This window comes from Sinocyclocheilus grahami, unplaced genomic scaffold (genome assembly GCF_001515645.1).
Source record: "Sinocyclocheilus grahami isolate Dianchi unplaced genomic scaffold, SAMN03320097.WGS_v1.1 scaffold13.1, whole genome shotgun sequence".
NCBI lineage: Eukaryota > Metazoa > Chordata > Actinopteri > Cypriniformes > Cyprinidae > Sinocyclocheilus > Sinocyclocheilus grahami.
Genome location: NW_015505192.1, coordinates 1,731,425 through 1,744,003, shown reverse-complemented (window position 1 = coordinate 1,744,003; position 12,579 = coordinate 1,731,425). Strand labels below are relative to the sequence as shown.

The window sequence follows — 12,579 nt, the reverse complement described above, 5'->3', positions numbered from 1 at the left end:
GGAGGACAGGGGAGCCTCTTAAAGAAGAAGTTACAGGTCTGTGAGAGCCAGAAATCTTGCTTGTTTGTAGGTGACCAAATACTTATTTTACCGAGGAATTTACCAATTAATTCTTTAAAAATCCTACAATGTGATTTTCTGGATTTTTTTCCCTCATTTTGTCTCTCATAGTTGAGGTATACCTATGATGAAAATTACAGGCCTCTCTCATCTTTTTAAGTGGGAGAACTTGCACAATTGGTGGCTGACTAAATACTTTTTTGCCCCACTGTATATATATATATTATTTTTTATTTTTTTATTTTTTTTTATTGTAGATAATATGTTCAGTTGTCATTAGACAATACCAAACCAGGTAAATGTCATGATTACTGATGCCATTTTTGTTGCAAAAGCTAACATGCTAATGAACAATCTTTATTTAATCATTTAAAATATTAATTGAATTAACAAATTAATTTTAAACAATGACATGTAGCCCAATCTCAAGTAAACATAGTTTCAAGTTTTTCAAGTAACTAAGTAAACAGTCAGTAATAAAACAATTAGGATTTTAACCGAACGTCAATATGATTTGAGTCCTGTCTGTTTAACAGTGTTAACAGCGCACTTTGTAGGAGTTAACATGGTCAATATCACATACTTGCTTACATTTGTTTAGTGACCTAGAATAACCTAGACCATTTACATGTTTATATAATGTAAATTGAGGAATGAATTACATTTGTAATGCAACCTAAATATTTTAAGACATGTACTCTTATGGTTTCTGGTACTCTTGTGAAATTTGTGATTGTGTGGTCAGGTTCAGCTAAGCGAGACTCGTCGTGAGCTGCAGGAGCTGAAGGCCAGTCTCAGGGTGGCTCAGAAAGAGAAGGAGCAGCTGCAGACAGAAATACAGGCAAGTTCTCTGCGGTTCTCACAAAACTCTCAAGTGCTCAGTTCTGTCTTATTCTTATTAAAGCCATCTCAAAAAATCTCACAGGTCATCCAACAAGTTTACAAGTTTGCACAGTTTCTTGGTAAACAACCATCTCATTCACATGAGCCTGAAGGCATAGCAGAAACATGCTGTTGTGCCAGTCTTAAACACCAGATGCAAGCAGTCTCTATGTTTTGCTCTCTGAATGTCTTGACAGCGCTGGGCTCCTGGGTTAAAGCAATTTTCCACATAGTAAATACGCTTACATGGGAACCTGAGCAGCCGAGCGGGCTGAGGGATTTAAATACAGAAATAAGGTGTCCAGTTTCCTAAGTAATTACTATAATTTTTTTTATAGCTGTACTGAGAAAAAAGAAAATTAGAAAAAAAGGAAACTGCAAATGGATGTAACAAAAAAAAAACTTTGCAAATAAAAACTCTTAAGTATACTTAAGATGAGTGCACTCAGAAATGCATGGTCTGGGACAAACAGGATTTTAGAGGTAATCATAGATGTGTATTTGTCCTGATGACACTAAAAACAGAAATAATGCTGATTAGTCTTCTTGAAAATATTTAGTTATTCAGTAATCACACAACACTGGTCATGCTGTATTGTGTTCACATTGGTATCGGGCCAATCACAACAAAAACCCTTACATTTCCTATTTCATGCAACCCTAACAAGCAAAGTACCAACTATTTACTGAAATCTGACCTGTTAAGACACCCATTATTTAGGAAGAGGATGATGGACAGTATGGTATTTTAAACATTACAGTGTAACATTAATTTATCTTACAATGTGATGTTTGTTAACTGTGTGTGTGTGTGTGCGCGCAGGAAGTGATGGAGTACAGCCGTCAGCTGGAGAGAAGGCTGGAGGTGCTGAGCGATTCTAAATGGAGTGAGACGGTGCTGCTGCAGAGCAGTGAGTCACTGAGCTTTCTTTAATTCTATACAAACATCACTACACAACGACACTATTGTGGGTCTGTCTCTTTTCTTTATTGCCCTCACACAACAATACCACAGAAACTCCAGGCAGCAGACAGCCACATCATAAAATGCCACACACCACTGCGTTATACGGCCCTGCACAATGACGAGACTTCACCACCGTACAACACAGCACACCAACCCCACCTTTCGCACACACAACTCTGCCATACTACACAACATCGGAATATATCACTGCTTTATTATAGACACATTATCTGTACCTCAGAGTGCTCAGACCTGACGTATTTTGTGCAAAAATGGAAAGTTTTCCCACAATGGCAAATGGCAAGCTGCAATATGATTTGTTTGTGTTACAAAACTTTTAGGAGTAAAGATGAACAGCTTTTTGGCCAGTATAACTTTCAAAGTTTACCAGACATTATGCTGATAGTGAAAAGTCTGCCCTGAAAAGGCAGCATTACACAACAGTTTTGGTTATGCAAACCAGGAAAATCATACTAAGCAGTAGGACTACACAATAAATGAAAAAATGTATATTTGCATTGCTTAACCACTGCAAAAAATACATTGTAACCAATCGCAGACAGGTCTTTTGCATGAATGCAGTGTCGACTTCAGTGCATTTACGTTAACAAAAAATACAACTTTTTCATTAAATAAAGTCTTTACTGCTGCAACTGGCTGCAACACACTCTTTGTACTGCAGTTTGTGGTGTTGTAAATTATGTTCTTCCACTTTGCCAAATATTTTAGCAAAACTTATCTTTTAGTTAGAATTATTGTGCTCGAATTGTATTGCACTCCGTCTGTTTGACATGCATGCACATGCGTTTTGCGCTCTAATTGGACAGCCATAGACAAGCTTATCTGCTATTCCTGGTTTCAGGTCGTGCAGAAAGCCCACTGCTGTCTGATTCTGAGGATGAGAACCCAGAGGCCTTGCAGAACGCACACTCTTCTGGTCCTCTGAACCACTATAGTCTGTGCGAGCAGCCCCAGGCCGACCTGCTGCTCCCGGTCACCCCTCCACCTTCTCCCAGACACCCCTCGGGCATGGACGCGGTGGTCATCAGCCAACCTGCACCCCTCTCATCTCCACATCAGCCCAGTGCTCACACACATGCTCACAGCTCTGAGTCGGTGAGGGTTTGTTATTATCAAGTTCCAAATTTCCAAAAATGATAAATGATATTTGTGGCTACATAGAAAATATTTAGGGAAAAATTGGCACACAGGTTGGTTATTTACATTTACATTTATGCATTTGGCAGACACATTAATCCAAAAAGACTTATATTGAAGGTACCCATTTTATCGATTTTTGCCTTCCCTGGGCATCGAACCCATGATTTTTTCCATCATCCAAACAATAATCAACTCTGAATATCAAATTTAAGTAAAATTTGATTTTCTTGGGGATCTGAACGCTAAATGCTCTGTTTGAGAAGTGAGGTTGATACATCATAACTTTCCGTAATCTTATGTTAAATGATTTTTGATCAAATTTCAACATCCTTTATAAAAGATATTACTTACAAATTGCTGTGTTTGGGGTCTCGGAGACCCCAGATATAAAACATAAATAAATGCAATGAATTTTCATAAGCTAACATTCTCTAAACTCCTGGGGCTGGTTGCACCAGCTGTACGCAAGTTACAACTTAGCCTAGTTTTGACGTAGACAGGCACTAAGTTACAACTTACGCACTTCTAAATATTTTTTCGTTGCACCATTACAGTTAGTTGAAGCGTAACTCTATGTATAAACTAAATATTTACAGAAGCGCCCGGTCAGGATGCGCATATCAAGTGACATCAGCCATAATATATAAATGCCATTTCTTATGTTCATTTTTTCTTTCAGTATTTATTGATCCTTTTTCATTTCAATTACAGCTTCTGGATAATAATTACATAGCTTACCTATAGGCTAACGTTATTCATGATTAAGTAGTATCGTTTTTAATGGAAACTTATTTTACCGATAGTTGTGTGAGGCAAAAGAAGTTAGAATGAAGGATAAATTGAAATTCACAGCATTTAATAAACAAGTTCTGCTCGCGTATTTGAAGGCTTCTATTGGATCATTTAGGGTAAACGTCATATTATGCGATTACACATTACTTTATGGAGAGCTTACGAACTACTAGCTACGTCCTGCCTTACGAACTGGTGCAACTGAATAATGTATAGATTTAGTTACAAACTAGCTAGTAGTTACTAAGCCTCTAGTGTGGACTTAACGTTCTAATTTACATAAGATCTTACGAATGGCTAGTGCAACCCTACCCTGGTAAAAACTCCTGCCAGTTGTTCATTTTGATTTATTGTATGTTTTAAGCTATAATAATATCTGTCTGCTTGAGTTTGTTTAGGATTAAAATTTAATGATTTTAACATGCACATTAAACAAAATACATCTCAACAGAGAATAGCAATAAACCTATCATCCAAATAAAATAATACTACATAATATTGCAGAATAATATTTCAGGCTCAGTGTGTTGGAGTTCACAAAGATGCATCGAGCCAAATGGCAATTTTTTTTAGTTCTCCGAATTGTTGGCAAGGTTTTTTGGCACTGACTAATAAAAAACCTGTAGCGTTCAGGTAAAAAAAACGGATTAAAATTTAATGATTTTAACATGCACATTAAACAAAATACATATCAACAGAGAATAGCAATAAACCTATCATCCAAATAAAATAATACTACATAATATTGCAGAATAATATTTCAGGCTCAGTGTGTTGGAGTTCACAAAGATGCATCGAGCCAGATGGCAATTTTTTTTTGTTCTCCGAATTGTTGGCAAGGTTTTTTGGCACTGACTAATAAAAAACCTGTAGCGTTCAGGTAAAAAAAAAAAAACATCAGATTGATATCAGATAATATTTCAAACTCAGTGTGAAGTAGTTCACTGCACTATGCAGTTTTAAAAATCTGGTTGTGCTCGTTCTTCAGACTTGCTGTGAATAGGCCCTTTATTCATGAGCATGTGATTGCGTGTGTGTTTTACAGGAGGAAGAGTATGAGGCCGCTCAGTCAGGAGGGCACAGCTCTGGAGAGGAGACGGCTCTTCTCCTGCCTGACAACAGAGACACTACCCTCGGGTACAGCATGCACAAACACACATTCACTGTCTATAAACCCCATCGGTCACACTGTCGTTATCTGTGACCTGCAGACACGGGCTCAGATAGATTTTCACATATACTCTTACACAACCCATACAAGTAAATATGTCACTGTCACAAAAAACATTCGGCCCTTCTCTCTTCCGAACGCCTCGCTTTATATCTCCCTGTCACAGTCTGTCTCTTTTTCTGTCTTTGCACACTCGCACACACTAATGCAGGCCTTTATTTATGGTGACAGTCTGAATATGGTGAGGAGATGGAAGTTTTGAATACCACCTCATAAAATTAGTGAGGGAGAAGAGAGCGAGAGAAAGGATGGGGGAGTTCTGTGAGGGGAGGACAAGAGGACAGATAAGTTGACAGGAAGCTGTAGCAATGATTTACTGAGAGGGTAGACAGCGCTCACCGGCCAATTTTCAGCATCATTAAAACCCTTTCTCCCTCACTTCTCTCCTTCACCCTCTTTCTTTCTCTCCCTAACTCTACTCCTCCATGCCCTCCGTCAGTTTCCCTCTCTCTATCCATCTCTTTCACCCTCTGCCATCTATAAATGCACCAAACTCATGTTTGTCCTGTTGTGTGTGTTGTCATGCAGAGATCTGGCAGAGAGCCCTTTGTGGTGAGGAGCAGAACTGCAGGACCTGAGGGCCAGTGCAGCGTGGACTGCTTTGCAGGGCAACACACGTGTTACGAGTTTTGTATTTAGAAGCATTTGCGCTTTATATTATATTGACATGAGTATTTAAATATGCAATTTGCTTTACACTTTATATGCACTTAGAATATACATAAGCTATTAGACCTCTTTATGTCGCACACGGTTTTACAGTAACTTGCACAGACGTGTTATTTTACACATATCAACTGACAAGCAGAAGGCGTCTGTAATGAGCAGATCGAGAGAAAGGTTGTATTTGAAGCAGAGAAAGTAAAGCATGTTTCTCTGTGTGTGTGTGTGTGTTATGGTTGTTTTTTTCAATCTTGATTTTCTTGTGTTCTGTCATATGACTTGTACTGATATAACGATTATCATTAATCTGCATCAGCAATAATGTAAAGCACAATGTCATAGAGATTCTTTCAGGTTTTAAATGTAAGATTTAGTTTGGGTGCTCTTGATTTTGTGGGTCTTGTGATAGAAGTTTTTTTTTTCTTACTTTGAAGAAAGATTGTGTGAAAGTTCACACATTAAATGATTGATTATGTGTAATGGGATACACCAGCGACTGATCATCCTGTTTAGATGTAAGAGTAAAGAGTGGCACTTTAGATATTTTTTCAGGATGTAATATTCATATGCGCCAGATGTTCTTTGGAGGAAATCCACTTTACCATGGAGGCTAGGGGAATTATGAAGTTTAATTAGTCACTTTAATTGAATTCTTTAAATTGAATTCCTCTAAATATATATTTGGTGCTTTATCCTAGTTTTATGCATTGTATTGAAACGCTGTTTTACAAAAATGATGAAATTATTATTTGTGTCCAAAATGTACTAAGACAGACAGATGAACTACTTAATGTTCCTCTTGAGGTTGGAGATACATTAGAAAGTTTTTGCAGTACTGCAAGAAGGACTTTTAATTTTAAGGCATGAATTGAACTGCTTTAAATTGTCCCTCACGAAATTCAAGGAATCTCATGTTTAATTCAGTTTAATGTGTGATGGCTTAATGGTGCGTCACGTGGATCATGTGGCGAACATTATTTGGCCGTGTTTAAACTTTGCTGAAGCTCATTTCCTGAGGAGACATTCATAATTTCAAGACACCATGATTACATTTTCATTACATTCACAGGGAGAATATTTTAATGCATATATTAAAAAGAGAAATAATTAAGGGGGGGGGGAATATTATGAAAAGGTATTATACATTAAAAAAAAAGAAGTATTTTCTTTTCTAATGTTTGAAACATTTTCCTGTTGGGCTCACTGTATTTGCAGAACTTTTATTTTGTTTGGTTGATTTGTTCTTGCGGTTTACTGTAGGGCAGTGGTTCTCAAACCTCTCCATGAAGTACCCCCAGCACTGCACGTCTCTCTATATCTGACACACCCACTTCAGGTCATGCAGTCTCCACTAATGAGCTGATGAGTTGAATCAGGTGTGATAGATGAGGGAGACATACAAAATGTGCAGGGCTGGGGGTACTCCAGGACAGGTTTGAGAACCACTGCTGTAGGGTCAAGTTTAAATAGCTCCTATATGTTATTCGCCTTTTATACAACATGCCATAATCTGTACTGACTTTAAACAACTCACTGAAACAAGCTTTTGTGGTCACTCTGTATCCATCGGTCTACTGTATTTGTATTGTACGCTTGACCAGGTTTTACTATGATAGTTTAAAGCTGTATTTAGAGCGTCATCTTAGCATCAGGATATCAGAGATTAAAAATGGTTCTTATTTTCATGAGATACACTTCACTTGAAAGATTCCTGTGGCTGTTACCCACTATACTACAGCCAGAAACCTGTTTATGGCAGGGCATATATTAAGATTAGTCCCAAGTAATGGTTGTCCATTTTCTTGAGATTGAATAATATCTAAGAGAAAGCAGGTCATTTCAGGGCAATACAATCAAAGAATTGGATTTATTATTTGCTCTTTTTGTGCAGTTATTCCGTCTTTTACTTGTCTAATTTGTTTTTAGGTTATGCCGTTCTGTTCAGGGTGTGGGATGGGTTTCATTAATAAAATAATGGAATGTTTGTTATGTCCATTGGCTCTTCTTAAATATTGGGTAATTTGTTACCATTAATTAATGCATTAGTAACATTAACAATTAACATTTTTTAAATTTATTACATAATATTATTCATATTGTTTATTGTTAAAGGGATAGTTCCCCAAAAATGATCATTTACATAAACTTTCAATGGAAGTCAATGGGGACCAAAGACTGGTTACGCACATTCGTCAAAATATATGCTTATATATATATTTATATATATATATATATATATATATATATATATAACGACTGGAGGGTGAGTAAATGGAGACAGAATTTTTATTTCTGGGCGAACTATCCCTTTAATTCATGTTTGAATTGTCTAATTTATACAACTTGAAATGTTCAAATATACTAGTATATGCAGAAATTAACATAAACCTAGATTGGGGATGCACAGTACGTCAGTACCATATAGATTTTTGGTAGATTTTACATTTGTTTTTATTCATTAGTACCAGTCATTATCGTATTAAAAATTAAAGTTTTATATACAATATTTATACAATACTAATATATATATATATATATATTAGTATTGTATAAATATTGTATATAAAACTTTAATATTAACTAGTTGTTGTTAACAATATCCAAACATTATTGTAATAATTAGTTTTTAAAAAAAAAGGTCCTAAAGGTACACTAGACTATGGATGCACTACGCTGGCTTTTGATTTACCTGTAAAGATACTTGTGTTGAATTGGACCATTGGCCTCCTGTTATCCTCTCTTGCTTTTTAACAACTTTTTGCTGACCTTCACCCCATTTTTTCCCTCTGTTGCTTTTCCTATACCACTCCCTCTCTAGCTGTCCCATGTTTTTTTCCTCCTCTCCACACTCACTCCCCTAGCAGCATGACGGGAGCTAATTATAAAATCAATGGAGCTGGGCTACCTGCTTTACGGCTGCCTCTAAAACCTTTACAGGGAAATCACTCTAGGATTGATGACTCCTTCACTCTTTATCTCTTTTAATTAGAAATGTAAAAGATATGAAGAGCCTGAGGCCACAGCACTGCACCCTGGCATTACAACATTTTACCTGCTCCCCTTCTTTCCTTCCCTCCCTCCTTAGCTATCTACCTCTCTCTCTTTCCTTTTCTGCATTTTCATGTCTTTTAGGAAGGCACTGCCCCGGTTTTCTGCAGAGGATGTGTAACGTATAATCTCGTCTATATGTCTCTCTTCTTCTCCAAACACCTCCAGCCAGAATCTTTTCTCTAACATTAGAAATGAAAAAATATATTATGGGTCATTTTGCATTTTATTACAAGTTGATTGAATGGCACTAAACCAGTGCAGCCTGTATGATCTCCACTTGCTGGGCAAGATATTAGAGTCATTCTTTTCTTTTACATCCCAATACCTTATTTTGAGTTCAATTTTTGTCTGAATGTTTTTTTCCTCACTTTCATTCTGCATTTTTAAAGTAATATTTCCTAAACTTTAATGCATTATTATTAATATTATTAATAATTCTACATGTTTGTGCTACTGACATGAATGATACCTCAAATCATGCAGTTTGCTGAGGAGAGGGGTGTCATTACATTTCTAGTGAATAGATTTACAACTTTTTCCAGGGAAAGAATAAAACAAAAGAAAGAAAATCTCATTAAAGGAGACACATCTATAGCAGACTACAACATAATATAGACTTGGGGGTGGATAAGTGAGAAACCACCTAGCAACCAGCCAGACGACCCTAGTGATGTGCCAAAAATTAATACCTTAGCAACTACATAGCCATGTCCCCGCCACCACTTCCAATCAAGGATGGATTATGGCCCGGGTCACTGACTGCCTGGAGCCTCAAGCTGAGAGAAACAAGGTACTGCAAACACAAAATTGACAGATGAACAGTGATTAGAAGAATAGTTCACCTAATCTGTTGCTTTTGGACAAAATACGAGTCAATAATTCACAATAATGCTTCCTCTAGTGAAAAAGAACCATATAGAACTGTTTTCTCTTGAAAACAGTGTTTGATCTGTGCATATTGCTCTTCCGATTCAAACAGAACAAAATGACTTTTTTACTGAAGAAAGCACAATTATAGATAGAGGCCTTGTATTTTAGCCGAAGTAACGGTTTGAAGTTAAATACGTCTTAATGATGGATTTGTTTCTTAAAAACACACAGTTTTTCACTTGACAAGACAATTGATGGACTGGAGTCATTTGGATTACATGTGGCTTTTTGTGATGTTTTTATCAGCTGTTTGGACTCTCATTCTGCCGGCACCCATTCACTTCAGAGGATCCGTTGGTGAGCAAGTAATGTCATTTAAATTTCTCCAAATCTGTTCCGGTGAAGAGACAAACTCCTCTACATCTTGGATGGCCTGAGAGTGAATACATTTGAGCACATTTTCATTTTTGGGTGAAACTAATGCGCGACCGTTTTCACAATGCAAAATTAGAAAAAATGGCATTTTATTTGTCCCAGACACCTCTTCAACACAATTACGATACTGCAGTATGATATTGATATTGTACGCCTACATCAATTCAGTTTTTATCAGCCACTAGAAAAGTCACATTTACAAAATATACAGTTAGCTGCAAAAACATAAAGATGCTAAAGCTGTAATTCTTTGTTTTCAAGCATAGCATGTTGTGATTTAAAGTCATAATTCTAAGAAATAAACAGGTTTCAAGTTGCAGTTGTGAAATATGAAAATTAGTTATTAGACTACATAAGAGAGACAAAAAGGGGCCACATTTGACCATAATTCATCTTCACAAACACCACTCCACTCAAAAGAATCTAGTTCTTTTTATTTTTTGCAGGTTTCATTGATAGCCATTTAAATGGCTTTAATCAGAATAAATGAATATCTCTCCACATGCGCCTCTTTTGTTGTTTTTGTAATTGGAACAATCGTAGCCTAGACTTTGTTCTCGCCTTTCATTATTGCTCTTTTCTCCTTCATTTAACTCTCATTATTCTCAGCGCTATGCACAGAACACCACAGGAAGTAGTGCGGGTTCGCCATGGAAAGAAAATCCTGTCCTGCCTCTTTAAATCCATCTCCTCAGCCTATCTGCCTTGTGTTCCCAAGGCAACATCTCATTGGGATTTAATATATGGGGTCCTTGTAAACCAGTGTATAATGTATGGGCCTTGTTTTTAATCTTAGCCCTAGTTTATTGATCTTTTTAATGAAACTTAATTATAGTAATCTTTTAATTAAGAGTACCATACCCCAGTTTACTACAATCCCCTTGAGCTATGAATAAATAGAATTGTATATTGTGAGCCCCTGTGTGCTCTTTACAAATAAAGTGGCCAAGTCTAAATCCATCAAGTACTGTGTCCGTCCACGAATTCAGAAAAGACATGAATGAATCCATATGAACTTGTCCTTTATGGGTATTGAGAATATGAAAACATGATAGAAAGGGTGTGGTCATCTTTATCATTCAGAAACACTTCAGAGATAAACCAAAATAAATTCCGAAGTTAATTTACCTTGTAATATGATACATATTTAATAGTAATAATAATAATAATGTTAAATAAACATCTCTTGATCTGGTAATGCTATTTCAAAATTGACAGTTTCATTTAACCAATTAAGAAGTATTTAATACTATATTAAATACTTTTTAATTATCACAAATGTAATTATCTAAAATAATTAATTCATTCTTCTTAATGAAACCAAATTTTCATCATAACCATCCGCCCATGCTGTCTCATGTCTAAGCCTTTAATGCTCCAGTATGAGTAATGCAGGGGTGTTTCTTTGTCCTCAGATAATTACTGTATGACACATGCAGATCAATGAGGGCACACTAGCAGGATCCATTAGGTTTGGTCTCAGAAGTGTTTGTGTGTGGTTAGGTTTGATCAATTACATTTCTCCAGCCAGCAGGGCCATTAGAGCTAATCTGTGGTGCACTATCGCCCTCTGCTGGATGAATTCTTTGCGGATTTAGATTGCACACCCGTTGTTTCATTGTGAATATTGCCAGCTAAATTTGTGTCATCATTTACTCACCCTCGTGACGTTCAAGACGAGTATGATTTTCTGTAGAGCACAAAATAAGATTTTTTTTTAAAAGAAAGTCCTCGCTGCTTCTGTTTCTCCTCATTAGAACAGTGTGACCATGGCCTGTTAAGCGTAACGAAAGACAAAAACATCATAAAGTGTGTGTGTGTGTGCGTTCCTGTATTTCATTGTGACATATGAGATTCAAAAAACTGTCCAGAAGCATTTGTGTAGTAATCCTGAAGAATTGTCTAGGCCAGGGGTTTTCAAACCTGTCCTGGAGGACCCCCAGCCCTGCACATTTTGTATGTCTCCCTCATCAAACACACCTGATTCCATTCATCAGCTCATTAGTGCCACGGCGGGATTTCTGAAACTTAACACACATACATATTGCCTGTTTCTAGGCTGCCGCCAGACAGCAAGCGTTTGGTCCTTACAGAGATGCCCCTGAGTCTGAATTTCATGTTTTTCTTGTTTATAGCAAGAGATCTGAATATATGTAGCATGCTTTTCAAGTGTGTGTGTGTGTGCGTTCCTGTATTTCATTGTGACATATGAGATTCAAAAAACTGTCCAGAAGCATTTGTGTAGTAATCCTGAAGAATTGTCTAGGCCAGGGGTTTTCAAACCTGTCCTGGAGGACCCCCAGCCCTGCACATTTTGTATGTCTCCCTCATCAAACACACCTGATTCCATTCATCAGCTCATTAGTAGAGACTGCAAGAACTAAATTGGGTGTGTCTGATTAGGGAGACATTCAAAATGTGCAGGGCAGGGGGTCCTCCAGGTCATGTTTGAAAACCACTGGTCTAG

The 12,579-nt window shown here is 37.0% G+C and overlaps 1 protein-coding gene across 1 annotated transcript in view; it reads left to right on the top strand.

Moving 5' to 3' along the window:
- LOC107598830 (calcium-binding and coiled-coil domain-containing protein 1-like) overlaps positions 1-6,170 on the top strand; it is a 16,387-nt gene extending 10,217 nt beyond the window's left edge. The window contains exons 11-15 of the mRNA XM_016290269.1: positions 806-901; positions 1,766-1,853; positions 2,772-3,025; positions 4,908-4,999; positions 5,622-6,170. Coding sequence (XP_016145755.1) covers positions 806-901; positions 1,766-1,853; positions 2,772-3,025; positions 4,908-4,999; positions 5,622-5,649 — 558 coding nt within the window. The 3' untranslated portion in view covers positions 5,650-6,170. The remainder of the gene's footprint in view (positions 1-805; positions 902-1,765; positions 1,854-2,771; positions 3,026-4,907; positions 5,000-5,621) is intronic.
- The last annotated feature ends 6,409 nt before the right edge of the window (positions 6,171-12,579 follow it).